A 22,005-nucleotide genomic window follows, 5' to 3' on the forward strand; every position below is an offset into this window, starting at 1 on the left:
CACTCCTGTAACAGAACAGATATGATACTAAATACAGAATATCCGAACTCCATCCTCAACTAAATCGCTCCTTCCTGTCCTTAATACATCCCGGCTGTCTGCACATCTGCTGAATCACATCCAACTCCCCACAGGTCGCTTTACAACAAAAGTCCTTCACATCATTTCAACATGCCCTAAGCCTCCTTTAGCTGCTGAGGGAATTAAATGCTCCCGACAGCAGATAAAGTGTTTTTCATAGCAGCTTTTAAAGCCACACCCATGCCCTATCTCTTATCCCCTATCCCTGTTTGACCGATAATTACGTTTAACCTTCTTACATATATCCCAGCAGCAATATTACACTATAATGGAAGAAAAAATGTACAAAACTGAACGAAAGACCAGTCTTGTGGTCACAGGTTACTTTTATTTTCTACTAAAATACATGTTTCATGCAGGTTTTGTCACTTTCCACAACAGTCAACAAAAACACAATGAAACTAGTGTCGAACCACCGGGAGGCACTCTGCCTCACAACATTAGGCAAAGATGGAATTTTAAAGTCGCTCAGTACTAGGCTGTGTGTGTGTGTGTGTGTGTGTGTGTGTGTGTGTGTGTGTGTGTGTGTGTTCAAATCCCTAGTGGCTTATAAATAGTGAGTCTTCTTCTACATGCTGTCACATGCTTTCACGTGATAACCAACAGCCAGCCAATCATACCTGGCCATGATACTGCACTAAATTAATGATGCCAGGTGGGGAACTTTTTTTTTTGCAGGAAATCATGCTGAAGGTGCCGGAAAATAAATATAACCAAGGGAAATATTGCTTTTTAAAATGAATGTAATAGAAATCTGTGTACAGTACAAAGTAGCCTGAATGTTCTCAAACTCGTGGATAGTTTGGTACAGTTTGGTTGGTCTCTTCATTGATTAGCTGGATGTGGCAAGTTTGTCTTTTCAGTTGCCAGCTGTGTGGCGCCCACTGTGACCCACAGAGAAGGTTGTGCACTGACAGGCTTAAGTTGAAACAGTGGAGCTGAAGGCATATGTGAATCAGAGTATATACTTAATGCAAAGGAGCGACTGAGCATGGAGGAAAACTCTACGCTCTACTTTACAAGGCCTGCTATGATCTTCATATGAAAATAAAAAGAGGTAGGCAAATTCTCTCCACTGCTCAGAATACACTGACAGTTTAATAAGATGCAGAAATGGGCATGGAGTACTCGTCAAACATGCTACACACAAAGCCTGTTTTTAAGATGACAGTCCAGCACAGCATGCTCGCAATCAGCCACCCAGCCTATTAAAAATCCTTTCTTACACAGCCGCTTGCATATTAATACTATTAAGACTTGGATTACTTCTTCATGTAAACAAGGAGACAACAAAACACACGACTCATGCATGCATTATCATCTCCAGACTGTAGAACAACAGTAAACACAGACAGATGTTACTGCACAGCATATTTAGTGGCTTGGATTTTTAGGGTTGCGGGAGAATGTTGGAGAGCTTTGTTAATACAGAAATAAAGCAATTCAGCGCATCTTCTTGTCTTTTTTAGTGCCCGTCTGCATGACATCATTAAGGGTAAACGACATAAACGCAATCTGCTCCAGTTCGCTCTCTTTCCCGCACTCCATCAGACAGGAAAACTGATCCTTGTCTCCGTTGTAAGCCAGATCCGAGTAGCCGCTGGGCCCGCTGTGGATGATCCTGGGCCTGTCCCACCCTGAGGAGTGCAGAGGGGATCGGTTCAAATACACGCCCATGTCCCGCCTGCTAGACTTGTTAGTTGGGTGGATGAAGAGGAGCCAGGTTTGCGTGTCAGGAGACAGGAGCGACGTACCACAAGCTTTGCTTTCGGCATCGTCGTTGGGGACAAATTCAGGAGCGGGAAAGCCAATCACGCTGCCCTGACAGCCTGATGGAGGTTCGACGAGCTCCGGAGCAATGTGGGGCTTGTCAAAATACACACCGCTGTTCTCACTCAAGGCCTCACACCTGTGGCCTCCAGCATTACGAGCGTTGCAGTAAAGATGACTCCTACCCTCGTGATCTATGATCTCAGCCATTTCACACTCACATGACTTTTTTCGAAGCATCTTCCCTATGTGCCACGTCTGGCCAAAGTCCTCGCTGTAAACTGACAGTGCACGTGGGTAGACTGTGAAGGGAATGGGGAAGGAACAGCATCTGTAAGGGACGTAGTAGGCGTACGCTGGGATGATCAATCTACCGTTCTCCAGCTGAACACCGTGGCCCGGCCCCACAGCGAATGTGGCCCACTTATGGATAGTTTCACCAATCACACTTTCTGTTAAGTCTCTGGCTTGGCTCCAGGTTTGCCCGTCGTCACTGCTGCTCACACAGCAAAGACGCGCCTTGTTCTTACCTGTGATGATCTGCCTGAACTCTGTGGTGTTCCCCCAGATACAGATGAAAAACAAAAACAGCGTTTTACTGTTTTTTTCATACACAGGGCATGGATTCATGGTGCGGTGGTTTGGCAGATATGCTGTTGACAGCTCCTGACTGGACGACCACTGGGAAAACCAGAGAACAGTTAAAATAATGATGAGCACAGGTAATGTTGACATATTAAGGCAAAGGTTAATAAGGTGGGTACTGTGCGTGAGTAACAACCTGAACAGATCCATCATCTTTCATCGTTCCTCTTCTCATGACAAGAATTTTGGCATCATGGTCATAGGGCGAGGATCTCTTCTCTGCAAAGGCGAGGAAGGTGTGACAGTGCCTCAGATAAATCAGAGCAGGAATTCTGTATGTTATCCCACTTGGCTCCTTTTCAAACAAAGTTGTTTTGACTGGCTCCTCTCCGCTGTCACTCTTTGATGGTGTATTTCCCATGTTGGATCAGAGCTCCTGCAAACTGAAAATGTACCAAATCCATAACAACTTTCACATATATAAATATTTACACTGAAAGAGTTTACACTCCAACAGCTCCTCATAGACACATTTGACTGCATTGTTACAAACGGCATCTAGCGTATACTGTACGTGCATAACAAAACCCTTACCTTCACTCGTCACTCTTCACATTTGTCACCCTTGATCTCTGCGTGAGCGGCATTATACCGTCTAATTTCTCGTCACAAAAAGGACCTCTGATGTTCACGACACTGATGCTATGGGTTCACCAGAAAAGAAGACGGTGCTGAAGCGAGAGAACAAGTCTCACTTACTTCCGTGTTCGCCTTGACGCGTCCGGACTAAACTTGACGTCGTGTTTGACTTCCTCGCCAGCCTGCGCTCAAAATATCCAGTTTGATGAAACATTCCTTATTTTGTTACGCTAGCATAATATCTTAATGATAGAAATGGTAATTGCTAACTGTTAGAGGACAGGAGTTATCACAGACATGCAATGACTCCGGCAGTCCGGCGTCACGCATGCGCAATGTGATGAATCCCGATTAAAAGCTAGTTAGCTTATTAGCTAACGTTAGCGCAACAGTTTAAACGAACACGGTTCGGACGTTATTCGTACCGGTGAGTAATTTGATACCTTTTTGTCAATATATGGAAAACTGTGGAATTTTTGTACCAATATATGTGTAATGTGTCAAAGTATCTTGGGGCGATAAGGCGGACCAATATCTTATAGTTGAATTCAATCTTTGGCTAGCTGTGCTAACGGGTTTCTTCCGCCTTCGCCTGTAAAGAAAACCGCCATGTTTGTTTGTTAGCGCCCTCTTCTGGACGGGAGGGGCAGCGCTCGTCTTTGACACGCTGTTGCTAGGATACAGAGCACCACAGTGTGTATAATATTGTAGCAAGTCCTCGGGCCAGCTCACCTCGTGAAAAGCGTAATTAACACTTGCATAAAAAGTTGTTTGTGATAAATGGATCTCACGAGCTAACAAGATGACTGCAGCGTCTTATAAATTTGATAGTGGACGGAGCAATGTTTCCAAATGTTTCCCAACTCGGATGTTACTCCGTAGAAAGAAGGAAGGTAGGTTAAGTTAATTTGACCCGAAACATTAAACTAGCTTATTGAAGCTCTCGTATCCTATGGGAATACTGGGGACGGCTGCTTTCTCTCAGTTACACGGAGACTATTTTAGCCACATCAACTATATAATTTATTTATTTATTTATTTTTTTAGAAAGTAGCTACATTTGTCTGCTAATTACAAACAGGATTTAACCCCTTGAAACGTGGAACATCACATTTGTATGGCTGCATTCAGACGCCTTTTACGTGCATTTACGCCTTTAAAACGGGAGCTAATTGGTATGATTTCTTTTGAAAACATGGCTAAAAAGGCAATCATCAGCATGAAGAAATGTATTACAAATTGCAAAAAAAAAAGGGAAAAGGTTATAAGAAAATGACCTGAAAATCACTTCTTAAAAAAGAGAGAAAAAAGTAATTATTATTTGAAAATAGGAAAATGTCCAGAAAACTATACTTATAATTCTTATCTTTATGATCATGATTAAATTTGACATATATGTGTACAATATTTATTTTTTCACAGTATTCATTTTAACTGAAAAAGTCAGATGTTGCAACTGACCCAAACCCTGGGGACAATGTGTGACTCAACATAACTTGTGCATGTATAAATGTAGGCTACACATTTACTAACTGAGTAGTATGAGTGTCATCACTCTAGCATGTTTCTGATTGGAGGAATAACCGTTCTCAATTTCCCTACTACATCATTATTAACTGTACATTTGTAAATCTTCAAACAACCTCTGCTGACATTATTTTATTTATTTATTTCCTCACAGGTGCTGGTCATTGGCTTGTGGCTTACAGAAACACAGAGGAGCAGAAATACAGGACTGTGCGTAGAAGAATAAAAGAAACTTATAAAGCATGTGAGAACGACAGGGACACTGATTCTCCTAATGGTAACACATTAGATGGACTTTTCCTGGTAAGACAAAGAAATCCACTCATGTGAGGTGCTTATTTGACGATCTCATGATAGGTTGCCTGTTAGTGACCCCCAAACAATTTTCTTTTGTAGCTCCAGTTACATTGTGTTGATAAACCATCTGAGCTCTGCGCTGTTGACATCAGTGAGCAGAAATTGAATTCTGTAAGACTTCATATTTTTATCAATATTTTTGGTAGTCTGTTGGTAAAAACAATTAAAGATATGTCTCCTCGCTTTGCACAGGTCAAACAAGAGGAACTCAAGGTCTTTGACAATGTGGCCTACATTGATGCGTCTATTAATTCCCTTTCTTTAGGTGATTATTGTTATATATCCTGCAGATTTTCTTTTGCTACATTTTTGTGTCTCTTGCAAAAAAAATGGTGACTTTCAGAAAATGTTTTCCTACAGGGTCTTTCAGCAGTTTTGTGTCTTTAAGAGAACTTAATCTGTCGTTAAATGGGCTTTGCAACATGACTTTTAATGCTGCTGACTTCCCTCATCTAAAGGTAAGATGATTTTGACATACACTCATTTAAAGTTGTTATGATACTGATACCAGTATCGGAAATGCCTCCAATGCTGTCTAAAATCCGGTATCATGTCCTGGGGAGTACACAAGTCTGTGCACCAGTCCGATACCATATTGCTGAATTTTTTATTGATAAACTTTAAAGTAGTTTCACACCCAGTTTATAAAAAGTGTTACATCTGCTGTTCGCAAAATGAGTCCTGAAACCCAGAAATAAGATGCATTTTAGTACTCTCGGTTCCCTCGTCTGGAGGTCAATGGGTTTTTTGAATGAGTTTTTGGTTTGATGCCTGAAATGAGGTCCGTGGTTTACACTAGCAGAAGAGACTTTCATGTATTGTTGTACAACATAAAATGTGTCAATAAATACTCCACCTATGAACTTCAAAGCTTTTAAGTGTCTCAACAAAGGTGGTTGCCAACAAGTGGCTAAATGAGACTGTAGGATGGCTTTACAGTCTTGGTGTGCAGCTGTGGTGTACTTCATTTATAGCCTAATGTTAACTTTTTACTTCCAGTGTTTGCATTAAGGCCTCAAAATATTGAGAAAAAGTGGTGTTCATTTGTGAAGATTATTTTGCTGAACTAAATGTGCAAGTATCATAAACATTTGTTTGCCACAGATTTTATTTTATGCAACAATCCAAAATCCACTGGAAAAATCCCATGGGCTTTTGCACAAGGGAAGCAGGGCGATGCTAACTTCCATGTCGGCTGACAGAGAAACGTAATTCCTGCAGCATTCTATGGTTTCAGGAAGGTACTTGGTACCATCTGATATGCAATTTCAGGCTTTAGAGTTAGTGTTGGAAAGGAAAAAAAATGGTGATGACACATCTCTATACCTAGTTATTATTATTATTATTATTATTATTATTATTATTATTATTATTATTATTATTATTATTGTATATTTTGACTATTAACACACCTCAGGGATAATATACAACTTAATATGACCCTTTTGTCCTCACAAGAACCTGAAATCCATTCATTTTCATTTAAAATATAAATTTACCTGCTTCTTTCACATCTGCAATTCTTTCACAATAAGAGCTTTTTTTAACTGGTGACAAACAAGGAAGCACGTTTAAGTTGTGTATGTCTACTGATGTCTACATCAGGCCTGTTGAAAAACAGAATTTCAATTTGTGTCTAGTTGAGGTGTGAACAAAGTTGACAGTAAGGAAGGGTGAAGTTGCTGATTAATTCACGCAGCCTGGCACACAGACCAGCGGCCAATCTAGAGAATTTAAGTACATAACATCAAATGTATGTTTAATTGCAATAGCTCGTGTAGATTCTGCTAATAGCACAATTTTGCTGTACAACTGTGGTTTTATTTATGTAAATCTTTCGTTTTATCTTCACAGGTTTTGGATTTGTCCTACAACAGTTTGTCAGCTGATGACATTGTTTCCATCGGGCAGCTTCCACATCTGAAAGTCCTGCATCTGACTGGAAACGAGCTTCACAATCTTCCTCCTGATCTGGGTTCTTCCAGCCACAGCCCCACTCAACTGTTAGTACCTTATTTTACATTAAGCAGTAATATAAGAGTGACTAAGTACAGAGTGTGTGATGGGATTTGTCACTAATAATGAAAAGCATGTTTCACTTGTAATCAGACACCTCACTTCAGATGAAGTAGATGATCTACTTTGAAATATGTACATGTATAAAAAAAACACAAACCAATCCACCTCTCTTCTAACTATATTTGCTAATTTGTTCTGTCAAAAAAATGGCAAAAAACACAAGCACATAACTGATTTATCAGCAAGCGTGGGCTTTCTTTTCTATTGCAGCTTCACACACAGGTCAGCTCTGTCAAACACTGCTTTGTGTTATGGCTGCTTTGCCAGTGACAGTGGCAAAAAGCCTACTTTCCATATAAAAGCTATTCCAAAAAACTTTGATATGAGTCACGGAGAAGCAGGCAGAATGAAAGACAAGTAATCTGTTTCATAATATGTTTTCAGCAAAATGCAAATTCAGACTCCAACTACAGTCTGACGCTGCCTACAGTCTGCCCAGAAAATATCTGTGATTGATGTCCTTACGTAGGCACATTATGCAACATCTGTCCTACAAAGCTTTACCATGTCTTTATGCTTACAGTATATAAGCATCAATAAGTGTAAGAGAAAATGAATAGTGTTCAAAGATGCCAGTAATAATCAATCACATTAGTATGATTTCATAACATGATGACCTGTCCAAAAGCAAAAAGGTCACAAACAAGATGCATTTGAAACAGTTTTTCAAATTGACCAAAAGGGGGTGCACAAATGTTCCAAATTCACACTCTTGATTCTGCTGAAGCAAATGTAATGACACCCGATACACCTGCTCTACAGCCAGGTACATACAGTCCACGCATACTGTATGTAATATTTCTGTATTTTTTATTTTCTATTCTCAAGAAGTATGTATTTATCAGTTTATATGTGGATGTCATGATGTTGGTGCATTGTTTTTTCTTTTTTCGACAGGCCGGCTGAAGAGGAGGACACTAGGTTTAAAGCTCTTGAAATCCTGATGCTTGACGATAACAAACTGTCCTCAGGAGTCTTCAACAGTCTTGCAAACCTGAAGAGGTCATGATGTGGTTTAAAGTGTTCTGTATAAAACAAAGTATTTTTTAAAGGTCCAGTGTGTAGGATTTAGGGGGATTTATTGAGAGAGCCTGACATGCTTTTTACAGTAGATGAGAATAGACAAACAAAACACTGGAGCCCCAGGAATTATGACGAACTTTGACGAATAATAGTGGCTAAACCAGGTAGCTACAACCTCCCTGTCAGTCATGTGATGCCACTGGGCCCAAAAACACGTAGACTTACATTGGTTTTTTTTCTGAGTTTCACAACCACAAAATTAGTTGTTTCATTATCAGGATTTATTCAATTCAGTGTGATTATGAGGGGTCGACACATTATCAGCCTGGATGATTATTGGGCCCAACATTTGGCTTTTTGCCGATTGTCTGTATCTGTATTTTATTTTTATTATCGCCAATAAAATTCATTAATTAAAAGTGCAAAGAAAGTGTCAGTATGAGAGGAACTTTTACTTTGTAAAACCTCAGGAAGCTAATTTTCTGTATTCGTTTTTCATTTAAATTTTCGCTTTATAAAAAAAAAGTTGCCAGGAACTGGCTGTACATGATATTGAATGTTTCAATTTTGAGTTAAGTTTTGTGTTGGAGTTTTTTATATTCCAAAATCTAAATATTTTAAGAAAGACTTTCCCTGTCATTGTAAATGTATATCAGTTTCAAATATCTGTTATTGGCTTTATCAGCTACTAATAATCAGTATCGGTATCACCATCGGCCCTGAAAAAAACAATATTGGTCGACCCCAACTGATTACATTCCAGAAGTCTATAAAAGCCACATGATTAAATCATTTCATCTCCATTCAAGCCAGCCGAGGGCTAAATCAGAAGTTCGCTGCTCAGATGGTATAGACACTGGTGCTCTTGCTCTATTGGCCCAACGATGCAAAAGATCCAAGTAATTTCATATCCAGGAAGTTGACAGTTTTGGCTTCATGCACCACTGAGCAACTTTCACAGGAATGGACAGGGCCCCGCCTTCAATACGGTATCCACTTGTCTTTATACATCCATGGACTACATTGAAGTGGTAGCTTCACTTTACAAATGCACCTGATGGCCACTAAAGTTTCTGCTACATGCTCAGAAAGTGAAGGGTATTCAATTCAGTTAGTTGCAATCTGCAACCTCACCGCTAGAGGCCACCAAATCCTACTCACTGGTCCTTTAAGGCCATCTTGTATATCACATTGCATCTGTGGAAATATTCATGAGGGATTTCTAATTGTCAATGACAGGCTAAAGTATTTAAACCTACAGGGGAACCGCATTTCTGAAATACCGTATTTGCAGCTGACGGGGTGCTCAAAACCTTGGCAGACTTCTATAGATGAGCCAGCTGAAGAAGATGGACTTGGTAAATGCTCAGCTTGATGTAATTTGTAAATAATCTTAACACCAGTTTTCTCAACATCTTCAAGAAAATCTTTAATATTTAAGCATTTTTGTCCCCTCAATCCAGCCCACACGGAGCCAAATCCTAAACCTAGTGAAAATTTCAGGACAATGTCACAGGTGATTCATTCTACAGCTGCAGTTTGAGATGTGTCATCACTGTGTTTCACATATTTTAAAAATCTCTGTCTGTCACCCTAGATCTCTCACAAGGAAAACTGGGATGAGCACTGCCAAGAATCCGGTTTCCCTCTACCAGAGCTTCAGTTCCTCAATTTAGCTGACAACAAGGTGTGTTGGACAATTTGTACAATTAAATAATGACTCCTTTTGGAAGTCTCATCAGTATTTCTTCCTCAGATTGCTGAGGAAGACGCAGTGATGGCTGCCTCTCTTTTCCCGATGCTTCGAAAAATTGACATTCACTCCAACCCCCTGACCACACAAAGAAGTGGTAACCCTTCCCTCTCCTTTAAAAGCTGTTCTTTAAAGATTGGGTCTGAATTTTCAGTACTGGAAATCACCTTTATGTCTTTGTTGGGACACAGGAGACCCTCCCTTATTGACCTGTTACCTCCAAGAAAGACTGGGGATAAAAATAAAGCGTAAGAAGACGCAAGAAGTTGTGAAGCACCCACTGAAGGTGTCCGCTGATCCAAAATGGAAGGTTGGATGTGTTCTGCATTGTTGATGTTGTCAGATCATTTCAGATTTGACTTAATGACAGTTAAATGATTTATTTTTTGGACATTTTTGTATCGTAGGTGGAAGAAAGAAACCCAAAGGTGTCAAAGAGGCCAATGTTGATGGGCGCACCTTGTCCTGCTCAAACTTATGTCGAGAAAAGTGAGGCAGATGTCGAGAGAAAACGAGAATCCGAGAGTGAGAATCGCAGAGACGACACGCTCCAAGAAAACACAGAGCCCTTCTTTGTTACCCAGGTATGTACATGTCCAGTGTTTGTGCTTTTCATATTCCTCCTCTCTTTAGTCTCAACATTTACTCTCTTTACTGAGTGTTTTTTCATGTTCAGGCAACAGATGTTCCTGAATATAAGTTTGATCTTCAAACTGATGAGAAAGAAACCACAGAAAACAAAGACGATATCATCCCTGAAAAATTCCCATGCTACAAAATGTTGATGGATGCGAAACCAAACCCCGATGTGGTGGAGCCCATTGGTGAGGACTGGAGTTTCACCTGCAGCTGTTTATTTTTGTACGTTTTCCTCAAGCCTTGAAAAGTTAGTGAAGGAGAATATTCATGTTTTTTTTCTTCTTCTTCTTCCAACAGGAATTCAAACCGCTGTTCGGATGCTGGAACACACGCTGAGGAATCTTAATGTTTACAGAGACGCTAAACCAAAACTTGATAGCATCCAGACGCCTTACAGAGGAAGAGAGAAAAGGGTTTAATATATTGCATTCACACTCAATTTTACTGTCAGAAAATAATAAATCTAACAAGATCTGTAAAGAAAATGTTATCACTTCCATGTCATGACTTTAAAATAATTATATTTTTGTGTACAGATTAAAGAACTTGCACCTCTGAAACCAATAAAGCAGCCAACTGAGAGGGTGGATGAACTGATCAGGGAAATCAGAAACAGCACGACGATCAGAGAGGTCCCCTTAAGTAAGCACATTTCTGATGCAATGAATGTCAGCTTACAATACCCTTTCTCAAATGTAACATTTTGTCATCTGTCCAGGCAGTGCCATACACGGCACAGGCGTTAACAAGCAAGAGCATGAGGAAGCTCTGTCGCTGCTGAGGGACATGAAGACGAAGCACAAGATGGTCCACAAGAAATCAATGAAACTAGCAGCCACCATTGAGTCTGATAGAAACACAGAAAATGGGGCAGACCCACCACCTGCGCAGATACTCTAATTTAAAATTAACCCTTTGAAACCTGGATCGACAGTTTTCTTGTTGTGCATTCTAACTTTCTAATTTTAATTTTGCTAATTTTGGCTCATTTCTTGTTAAGATGCTTTTTCGTTGTTTTTGAATGACATCAAGCTAATTTGCTCAGATTTCAAAGGGTTAAGCACTCAGCTAAAATGTGATTTTCTCCCTGCCTTGAATAACACTTTGTTGATGTTGGCAGAGTGGAATTGATTGAAAACCAGCCATGTATCAAACATAAAAGTAGTGGTTGCATGTTGTTTGCATATTATTTGAATAACTCGGATTGATTTCTCATAGCCAACATGAAACTGCCTGTAAAAACAAACTTTATTTTGAAGTTTACCAACAAGAAACCCAGTGCCCAGTCTGGATCAGGCAGTAGATCATCATGTGAAAGTACATGAGGGCTTCAGCCCCTATAACATTATCTTTGTGAGGTTTAGGTAACTGTTGATAGAACATTTTAATAAGAGGGTTTGTCTGTTCCCCTGAGTCTGATTAATACTGTAACAAGGACAGAGTGATGATTTTAAGCAGCTGCACCACCGCTGCTGCTGACACCAGATGAATCCAGCATGTATGCATACTGTGCATCAGCTGTTTGCCAAAAGGGAAAAGCCAATTTGTGTACATTTGTATCTGCAGCGCAGGCGCGTCCATATAGGCCTTTCAAAATATACTACATGATGAACACAATATTGGTTAATCAAATAATAAAGATCACTTTGCATTTTTTACATTCAATTCACGATGGCAGGACAATCAAACAGTTTGTAGACATGCACCAAGTATTCATAGACAAAAGGTAAACAAGCAAATGCACAGTTAACACCATATATATTAAGTAGCAGACATGACCACAACAAGAAAGTGCAAAGTCAAGAGTGATGGCCACTGCTTTCAAGAGCGGTGCAAAGTTAAATACTTTTTCACTTTAAGATGAAATTGTTGTGTTTGTCTCATTTATGTGTTGTTTTTTTTAAATAGCCCATATGATGTAAGAAACAGCTGGCCCCCACATTATCTAATGTGGCAACCATTCAAAAAAAGTTTGGACACCTCTGATATAGGCGAATTATGCAGTTGCCTGGGGTGGCTTTCCATGAGTAAAATCGCAGAGTAACCATTAGCAGTAACTGCAGACTCCTAGCAAACTAAGCTGACTTTCTGTAAGCACAATGAATTGTTGAGACAGGTGTCAATCACGCTGCACCTGAACCCACCTCCCGCCCCCACAGCCCTCAGCAGCCAATGGCAGCCGGACTGACTGACACCAAGTTTGATAGTCTTCGGAAAAAAATCAAAACAAAAAAAAAAAACAATACGCGGGAGTGCGAGGAATGTCACTGACTGAAAGTTTGCTGTGTGATTATAGTTGGATGTTAACAAACGGAGAGTCTCAAAAGGCCTTGACTCAATTATTCAGAAAGCAAGGATGTTAAGTTTTATCTTCAGTTGTAAACTTGTTTTGGAAGTGAGAGAAAATAAGCTCTTAAAGAGGCGTTGAGGACTGGAAAATATGTCAACTATCCTTGGCACCAAAGAAAAACGAGCAGATATAGAAAGTTTTCATGAATGGAAAAAGCTGGACAGACGTTTGGCCTCGTGTGTACTCTCCTGAAAGGTAAGCTTTATTTGCTCTCTCATTGTTAAGTTGCAGTCCATTAGTCATGTACACATGACTTAGTCATTGTCATGATACACAATTGTGCTCAAGAAAGTGGTATAAACAGAGACTTGCCCTTGGATAATTTAGTTGAAGAGCTGAAACTGTTTTCTTTTGAAAATATGTGCTGTCATTACTCTGTTGTGTATAATTCTGAGTCAGGTTATTGGAGTTATTATAAAGCATTTGGTGCTTTATTTTGATACGCAAAGTGCCTGAATAATGAAAACTTCGATTATGTGACACTGCATGCACACAATCGTTGCACTGCCCATTTGCGATACATGTAAATCATACTGGTGTTTGTTGTTACTGTTTTGTGCTTTATGTGTATGGCATATTGGCCTTTGTGTGTTAGTGCTGGCAGGGCTGTATGCAGGGTTTTAGAAACACTGAGGACTAAAACCCAAGCTTGCTAGTGGGATTTGGGGTGTCATGCTCCCCTGAAAATGTGTTGATTTCCCTGATTTAAATATGTGACATTTGGAGAGCAAAAAATAGATAACAATAGCTTTAAAACCATGTTAGTGGGCAGTAGCATAAATCATACAAGATGCATAACTGGCGGGGAGTCTGAGGGTGCTCCCCTGTAAAAAAATTTAAAATACATTTCTTGCATTTCTAAACCACCTGCACTAGTCGACATTAGTTAGATTGATGGTGTAGAGAATAACAGAATAAATGGGTGGACCTCGTATGAGAAAATGAGAGAATAATCATTATACTCATAATCAGGGGTGGACTTTACCATTAGGCCCCCAACTAACTGTCCCCCAAAATAACTTAGAAAAGACCCCAAAGCTTCCTTTTAAAAAAGGCAACTGTATACTTATAAAAAATACAGAGGTCCTGACCTCTATGACCTCAGTGTTAGGTACGGCACATTGCAAATAGAGGGGGGTGGGGGGTCATGTTTCTCTCCCAAGCAAAAGTGCACGCACCAGTTCTGAACCCAGGGAACGTGAAACTGAAATCTAATGAAACTGCAACTATTTCACAATGTTGGATGCATCCTCTGGCCCGCTATTCTATAACTGATTGCTTTTTCTAATATTTTCTGTTTTGTTGAGTCTGGAGGACCTGCTTTCATACGTCTAGAGCAATGTGATTGTACAAATTCGGTATCATCTTTTAGTGAAACTGTCTGACCATTTGTATCGGGCAGGAAGAACAGAATTTAGAGGAGCAGTAGTTGCTTGTAACTTTGAACCGACCTCCACAGTTCAATAGGATTTACAGCCCACATTCCTAAACACATAAGCGATAATGTCTTATATACCATAAGCTGAAATGTCATGTGTGACATTTCCTACAGGCTGAAAAGAAATGCTTTCCATTTCTAGTCATGTTCTGTTCTTGTTGTTCATTCCCCGTTTGATTTCACAGTCTCGTCCTTCATATGACTTCAATTATTCTTCTTCAGAGCAGTTTGCAGATGTGGAATGCAGGTTCAGCCCAGGTGGCATAAATCAATACTCTGAACATATTTCATGGGACGCTACATTCTTACATCTGTGTGTGGATATTCCCCTGCTTCTGTATGTATTGAATGATAAATATGTACTGCATACCATTAGCGAAGTGCTTTCGAGAGGATACTTTATGGTTACTGTTTTTGGTATGTTGTCAATCTGTGGCATGTGTTTTAAATTTCCATTTCAAAATTGTATTTAAACTGTTTAATAATTTATTTATTACCTTTTTTTGGAGGGGGAAAAATTGTTGCAAGCCTTCTTAATTTATATTCTGCATTATGCATAAAAGTAGATAGAATAATATCTACATTAAATTCCTCTGGAAATAAATCCTGATTGGAAACAAGTCCTCGGTGTCAGTCAAAACCTATTGTCAAAATATAAGCAATAACTTTGTTGCCATGCAATATGAAGACCTGATGTAAAGATACCTAATAGGACAGGTTACCCTAAACATGATAGGGTGTAGGATATTCAATATATGAGCAAAGATATGTTAACAACATGGTATTCTAATGTGCACATTAGAATATGACATTGTGGTTCAATTCAACATTGAACAGTTTTTGCTCTGGCAAACAGCTTCCCATTTTGAAAACAATCTGTAGTTTCCTGATTTATGCGATGAGGCAGACACCTGGCCTTCAGTCTGAGGGTCTTGTTGGGGTCTTTTCATCTTTAGCGGTATATTTGATGGTAATGAGGACACTGTGCCAAATGGCAGAGATTTGACACGCTGCAGAAATACTATTTTCCAGTCCGCCGGAGCTCTGCACTGCTCAGCAGAGCTTGTCTGAGTTGCAAAGATATCTCACAGTATCGGACACCGCAGCTGCAAAAAATATCTGATTCTCAGTATGATTGAAGGCTATCAAAATTTGTGATAAATCTTGCCAGAATTATGTTTTTTTTCCCCCCATAATACTTTTCGTGCTGGCTCAAGTGCGACTCGAGTAGAGGCCTTCTGAGGACTCGTTGTTGCTTTCAATAAAATGATGGAAGTTTGTTCTTCAGCCAGTGAGTTCTGGCATGAATTTATTGTTGCCTGACTAGAATGCTGTTACTGAGTAATTTTGAAGTGATAATGATTAGTACTTTAGGCATCTATGGTTGCAGTGCAGTGTTTTCATGCAAGAGTTCTTTGATGAAAGAAAAAAAGAGGATGCACTATTGTGCAAGAGGCCGTTATGTATGCACGTACGTTTTCCACAGTTTTGGGCAATGATCAGTCACAGTAACAGCGTTTTTATTCCAAGCAGTCAGGAGGCATTCACTGACTTCATTGCAGACTCATAAAACAGAGTAACAGAAAATCTGAAACAATTTTTCCCCACATATATCTGCGTGTTCACAAGGTGGTGAAGAATAGTATGAGTGTGCGTAGATGATTTTCTGCTTTTTTCACCAGTTATTTTTTGATAAATACGCCATTGTTTGTCTCTTTGTGTCAACACCCTCATCACTGTGTTTCTCTGCAGTGTAAATACAAAAGCATAAACAACAATAAGACTCCCTTTGAGTCAGGCGATGAGTCAACATCATCATGATGTGTCTCCACTTCGTCCCACTGCACAAAATTGAGGCCAAAAAATTCTGAAACTGGTGCTATCATCTTCTGCCTTTGGCATCATTTGGCAGTGTTTGTGACCTGTACAGCAGCCAGCCACCAGGGGGCAAAAGAAATGCTTTGGTTTAAATTTTGGGGAGCTGTTATGCCATCCATCTTTATGTAGCCTACAGTCTATCATCAGGGTTCATTTTAGACTTCTTCAGACCCGGGTGTGAATGCTGATTGTACGTAGTCTCATTGCATTAAAAAGCCAGATGTTAGCAGATGTCAGGCTAGACAGGCTTGCACTGTTGCCTAGCAGCTAACAGTGCAAACAGCGGCAACAGTGCTGACTGAACTAATGATATTAATATGGGGGGAACGCTTCTGCAACTCTGTCCCCATATCAGTGATAAGCGCTATGTAAGCGCACAGAGCACATGCATGTATAGATGCAGATGGGCGGCAGGGGTCAAAGTAACTAATAACATAGACTCACATTACTGTAATAAAGTTGTATTTTTGTGTACTTGTACTTTTTGACTACTTTTAAAAATCAGTAATTTAACTTGTACTTGAGTAGTTTTTATCACAAGTATTGTGCTTCGCTACATTTCAAGCCGCGTCCATTACTGAGTAGCTCAAAAGCCAAAAACTGTGTGAAAATGGAAGAAAAGAATTCAGCAGTCTGTGTCTGCGGCTGCAGCACAGAAGACCAACAGAGAGGAGACATTGCACTCCGCCGACACTCTAAAGACATACATGCTGTAAATGTTTACATTCAGCACTGAATGAAAGGGGTTGAGAGGGCTGTGAGATGGCAGTCGCACCCAGACTGGAACACCGGGCCTAGTTTTTAGTAAACAGTACATATGGACAACAATGCAGTGAAATGAAGCTTTTATCCTTGTGGGTTATAGTTAGCATTACTGTACACTGGGATAGTTAAAAATAAAGGCTGCATTTACCTTAAGTAATGACTTACAGTGCACACTGACTCAGGCTGGGACAGAGAGGCTGAGTGGACTGGTTATAGTGGGACAGAGGCAGAGTGGACTGGTTATAGTGGGACAGAGAAGCAGAGTGGACTGGTTATAGTGGGACAGAGGCAGAGTGGACTGGTTATAGTGGGACAGAGGCAGAGTGGACTGGTTATAGTGGGACAGAGGCAGAGTGGACTGGTTATAGTGGGACAGAGGCTGAGTGGACTGGTTATAGTGGGACAGAGGCAGAGTGGACTGGTTATAGTGGGACAGAGGCAGAGTGGACTGGTTATAGTGGGACAGAGGCTGAGTGGACTGGTTATAGTGGGACAGAGGCAGAGTGGACTGGTTATATTAATGTTATGCTTTGAGAATGAACAAGCATAAGCTGAATGTAGAACAGGTTGAGGACTTTGCGGAGCACACCGCCCACAGAGTGACGTTTAGGCCGGCTGGTACAACAACTCTGGATGATAACGTCGACAAAAAATGCTACGTTGTGCCTGCATGTTACGGTGTAAACTGTGCGGTCACTCTTTTGTGTTTCTGTGTGTTTTTGTAGCTGCTGTGCAGTTAACTGTTCAGACAGCTCCATGTTGTCTCCCTCGGTGATGATTTTATTCTGCTGTTGAATCGAAAAGAAGTGACAGGTTATTATTTCGTGTTACTTAATATCGCTTTTTGCACCCGTCGCCGATGTTCATAGACTTTCTATTAATTGTCTGATTTTTTTGTCCGAGTTGTGTCTCTTTTCTGGTTAATCCTAGTGAGGCTAAACTGATGGATTATCAGTTGTATGTTGGCCTACATGCTGCACATTTTTGTCTCTAAAACTGCAGGTCTTGACAGAAGGGGTCATGTGGCTTTTGTTGTTCTACTAGTGTGTACGTAGATGGATGCCGTTTTGTTCTTGTGTGTTGACGCTGATGGACGGAGGTCACAGCCTGCGATTCAGTGGGTGAAGTCATTGCAGTCTGCATACATCAACCTTGACGTTGTACCCAAGTTTATTAAGATCCATGTTGCAGAGTGTAGCTTGCACTAAACTGATAAGATTGTAAAAATCTCACAATCTGTAGGAGGCTTTAGGCTACAACACACAGAGGAAATAAGGAAATATGACTTTATTCTCTGCACAGGATGCCATTATGCTTTATTTTTAAATAGCAGATTGTTGGTTGCTGCTATGTTAATGCTCTAAGACCTGGATCAGCATCACTTTTTTTTTTTTTTTTTTTGCTTTTGAATTCTGTTGGAAAACACTGGATAAAAGGCAATGAGCAACTTGCCAAGAAATTTCCCTCAAATTGCAATTAATTTTTTTCCTATGACATTGTGGCTTTTCAAACAACACAACAAAAACCTGGCCTGCTATTAGTGTCTTACACGTAGTGACCTTATTGAGCCATGCATGCTAAAGAAGTGAAAACTGTCTACTAATGCAACAAATCACTTCAAGACTTGGGATAAGAACATAATCCACACTTCCACAATTTGTTTGCTACAAATCTGTTGTTATTCCGGAGGTTTCATCTTAACAAGCACAAAGTTAGTTGTGGATAGATCGTCCATGTTTTATTTTTATTGGACTCTTCCTCACATTAACATCAACAAAGAATGAAGAGACAGACAAAAAGCCTCAGTTGGTGATTTTCCTCTGCAGCTTCTTTTGTTCTTAGCACGAAAAACTGATGAGGTGGGTTATTAACTAAAAACACATTTTCATCCGAGCTCTCAGTGATATAACAAACTCTGGCAGGAGAGCGAGGTACTCTGTCCAACAGCAAAAATAACAAAAGACACAAAGGCAACGACGCTCTGTGTCTTAGACAAGATGGATCTTTGTTTATATATGTATAAGTGTTTTTTTTTTCTTTTTCTTCTTCGTCTGTATATTTCAGCGCTGCACATTCTCACATCTGGAGCAATCATCGCCGCAATCAAGCCTTGAGAAAAATGTTTGTGTAAGATTTGTTTGACTCTCAAATTGAGGGCCAACAGTTAAGCTTTGAGAATAACCCTGTGGAGACTCAGACACCAGATTTGGCTCGGGGAAGAATAGGCCCTGAATACCTCATCAACACTCCTCATTACTCGAGCGCCAAATGAGTTCACTGCGGACCGGACCTATTCATTATTTCTTTTGATGGACAATTGAACTGTAACACACTTGTCATGTAATCCTGGAGAGGCTTCGGACGCTCTGGCTGGAAAAGAGGCCATTATTAGTTACAGATCACAAGCGTGAATCTTGTGGTTGGTCTTCTTCATCCTGTGAAACAAAAGATCTCGCAGGGGTCTGTCTTTAATAGTTTACAGTCATTACAAGCACGTGTTTAAAATGTTGACCTTTAAACCGCGCCGCTCAGGAAAAGGGGATGAAGACTAAAGTGTTCATGACATGTATCCCGGTATTGTCCGTGTTCCCTTGGCCCGACTCCAATCATCAGCTAAAATGATCAGGGCCAACTTAATTAACGAGAGGGTAAGGGTGTAAAAAACAGAGCCCTTGATAGATTTCGGAAGTATTTTGATGAAGTATAAACTCAGGGGTTCTGCTGAGCACCTTAATCAGCTATGAAAGCAAACACATCTATCAGACTTAATTAACTTAACACAATTTGGCTCCCTTTGAATCAAAAGACTGCCTGATTGATTTGCGATGCTTCAGTTGCTCACAAACACTGTATGCATCGGCGAGGAACTACCTGCTGCAGCGCACGAGGAGATGTTTTATTTAATCTGTCGAAATTAGTTCAACTCAGCTGCGTTCCTTTGCAAGACAGCGTGGTTACCGCAGAGTAAATCTGTAATGAAATCCTTTAACGTGAACTATTTCAAAGTCTTTATGTGACACGCATGACTTGAAGTTCTCTGATATAACACAACAGCAAATGAGATTTGTTAATATCACAACAACGGCTCAGAAGTGCCTCCAATCCTGGGCCGAGTTGTGACCCCGAGTATCACATTTTCTTCACTTCTCGCTGAATCTGGGCTACATGGGCAGCAGGGCGGAGTACACATACACAGAGAGCTGACCGACTGCATGATTTATACCTACTGACTGCCCCCAGCTGTTACAATTGCCAGAGCCAAGACTAAGCATGCATAGCTGAATTGGCCCATGAGACGGATTCAGACATCCACAAAATGCAGACTGATAGGATTTCCAAAGAACAAGACGGACAAAGATATGGAAATGTTTGTTAAAAATCAATCTTGTTTCAAATCTGTTACCATTTAATGACCTGCATGGGAAAACGGCAACGTGAAAATGTTGATTACTAATTTAGTTTGGCATCGATAAAGTAGAACGCCCCTTTCTCACCCTTTTGCCTCTCTGGACAACTAAGGGAGAGACTGTTGTAAACTGTCAGGTCCAACAGCTTATGCAAAAATATGACGGCCCTTTTTGTGAGAGTAATGAAGGGGAGTGCGTCCGTTTCAAAATATTGTTTCATGCCTTTAGTGAGAGACAGACAGAGCTGTCTGGCGCAAAGTGTGAAAGAAACACAATGAGTCATTGTGGAAGGGGAGGGGACAGCGAGAGAGCACGTCGGGAGTTCACAGAGAAGGGAAGCAATATTATTCTGAAGCGCCCACTCGGTCTAGCAAATCTGCAGTTGCACACTGACTGAGTCATGGGAACCGCAGCGATAATTTGACACCTGTTGATCAAACGGGCCTGCGGACAGACTGCACACAGTGCTGCTGAGCAAAAGGGCTGCTTTCACAGATCATGCTTACAGGGAGCTCATTATTTCTATGACATTGTCCATAGCATAGTCATTACACTGTTTGGATTGGAAGTATTTTCTTCTTCCTTTACTCTGTGTTCTGGAAATACACATGGCCTACATTTAGATCTGACAGCACAATCCCATCTGTTGGCAATAGTGTAATCCCCACTACAGAAATTAAAAACACTGAGATATGTTTATCATTTTGGAGTGATCTGTAAGGTTTCAGTTTCCGAATGACAGTCTCATGGCAAAAGAAAAAATGAAAGCATACAACATCCATGCCAGAATATTTGTAGTGTTATCAGTTATATTTATGGATTTTATGGGAATAGGACAGTGATATTTCTCTGCTTTTTTTACTCTGGTGAATTATAGTGTAAAAAACGAAACTGGGGAACCTTCAGTTCTTAAAAAAAATCTTGGCAGACATAAAACCCACAGCAAGTGATTGTTTGGCCACTTGGGGGCACCAAAAGCAATCACTATTCAAGTTAAGATGGCGAAAACCATAGCTTACAGTTGTTTATCTACACATCGTACTTTTTAATTTATTTTTATTATTCACCAGAGTCTTTGGAGGAAAAAATGTTTGACATGTACTTTGAAATTTTCAGTTTGGCCCATGTCCTCTCTGTTAACATGGGGGGGGGTTATGACCTATACCGCAGCCAGCCACCAGGGGGCGATGAAGATATTTTGGCTTCACTTTTGAGGAGCTGTCATTTCGTCCATCTATGGCCCATTGGCCACTCACCATATTGCAGCTAAAGAGTCCTCTGCAGCCCCAAAAGCTTTCTCCCATTGGGTTACTATTATTAAAGAGACCTCTGTAAGACTCATTCTGTTATGAATTTTTGATCCATGGAGGGTATATATATATATTTGACTTTTTCCTCAAGCCAAGGTCAGCAGTTTAAAATTTGTGACAATGTTAAGTCTGTGAGCCAAGCAGGAACTGGCAGATGGAGCCAGTGGCAGAAACACTACTGCACATATTAAGTGGGCAAGATATTGCGGAAGTAAACCCAGAAGCTAGAAACTTTTTTTTTTTAGCGTAAGTGCATATGGTATGCGCTAGGTGAGCAACTCTATTGGACTGAAAAGATGTCATTTTGGTGCCATTATCTTGTTATTATTACACATCTAAGGTCTTTGGGGCCCCTGGAGCTCTGTAACTAAACATCAGTGCCATATAGAGACAGAACAAAAAAG

General features: G+C 40.3%; 2 protein-coding genes across 3 annotated transcripts; one reads left to right on the forward strand and one right to left on the reverse strand.

The window, feature by feature from the left end:
• Positions 1–389: 389 nt before the first annotated feature.
• Positions 390–3,307, reverse strand: LOC121952151 (sialidase-3-like). Its single transcript, XM_042498666.2, has 3 exons — positions 3,031–3,307; positions 2,633–2,879; positions 390–2,532 (listed from the first exon to the last, which is right to left on the reverse strand). The coding sequence occupies exons 2-3, from the start codon at positions 2,855–2,857 to the stop codon at positions 1,525–1,527; spliced, it is 1,233 nt and encodes a 410-aa protein (XP_042354600.1). The 5' UTR covers positions 2,858–2,879; positions 3,031–3,307; the 3' UTR covers positions 390–1,524.
• xrra1 (X-ray radiation resistance associated 1) lies at positions 2,469–11,626 on the forward strand. Of its 2 annotated transcripts, none has more exons than XM_042498664.2 (17): positions 2,469–2,573; positions 4,757–4,905; positions 4,999–5,070; positions 5,152–5,224; positions 5,320–5,417; positions 6,814–6,962; positions 7,936–8,040; positions 9,301–9,419; positions 9,525–9,577; positions 9,659–9,748; positions 9,818–9,911; positions 10,006–10,124; positions 10,222–10,398; positions 10,491–10,638; positions 10,751–10,866; positions 10,990–11,095; positions 11,172–11,626. In XM_042498664.2, the coding sequence occupies exons 1-17, from the start codon at positions 2,561–2,563 to the stop codon at positions 11,351–11,353; spliced, it is 1,863 nt and encodes a 620-aa protein (XP_042354598.2). In that variant the 5' UTR covers positions 2,469–2,560; the 3' UTR covers positions 11,354–11,626. The 2 variants fall into 2 exon arrangements, with proteins under 2 accessions (XP_042354598.2, XP_042354595.2); XM_042498661.2 differs by lacking the exon at positions 2,469–2,573 and adding an exon at positions 3,614–3,968.
• The last annotated feature ends 10,379 nt before the right edge of the window (positions 11,627–22,005 follow it).

The sequence above is a fragment of the Plectropomus leopardus genome, chromosome 15, assembly GCF_026936395.1.
Source record: "Plectropomus leopardus strain MGB_pleo_1.0 chromosome 15, ASM2693639v1, whole genome shotgun sequence".
Lineage (NCBI taxonomy): Eukaryota > Metazoa > Chordata > Actinopteri > Perciformes > Serranidae > Plectropomus > Plectropomus leopardus.

Coding starts and splice junctions, on each gene's coding strand:
- LOC121952151 (XM_042498666.2), bottom strand. CDS start 2,857: ATGGGAAATACACCATCAAAGAGTGACAGCGGAGAGGAGCCAGTCAAA. Junction 2,533..2,632: donor AAGATGATGGATCTGTTCAG/GTTGTTACTCAC, acceptor TGGTTTTCCCAG/TGGTCGTCCAGTCAGGAGCT.
- xrra1 (XM_042498661.2), top strand. CDS start 3,878: ATGACTGCAGCGTCTTATAAATTTGATAGTGGACGGAGCAATGTTTCC. Junction 4,906..4,998: donor CATTAGATGGACTTTTCCTG/GTAAGACAAAGA, acceptor TTTCTTTTGTAG/CTCCAGTTACATTGTGTTGA. Junction 10,639..10,750: donor CGATGTGGTGGAGCCCATTG/GTGAGGACTGGA, acceptor TTCTTCCAACAG/GAATTCAAACCGCTGTTCGG.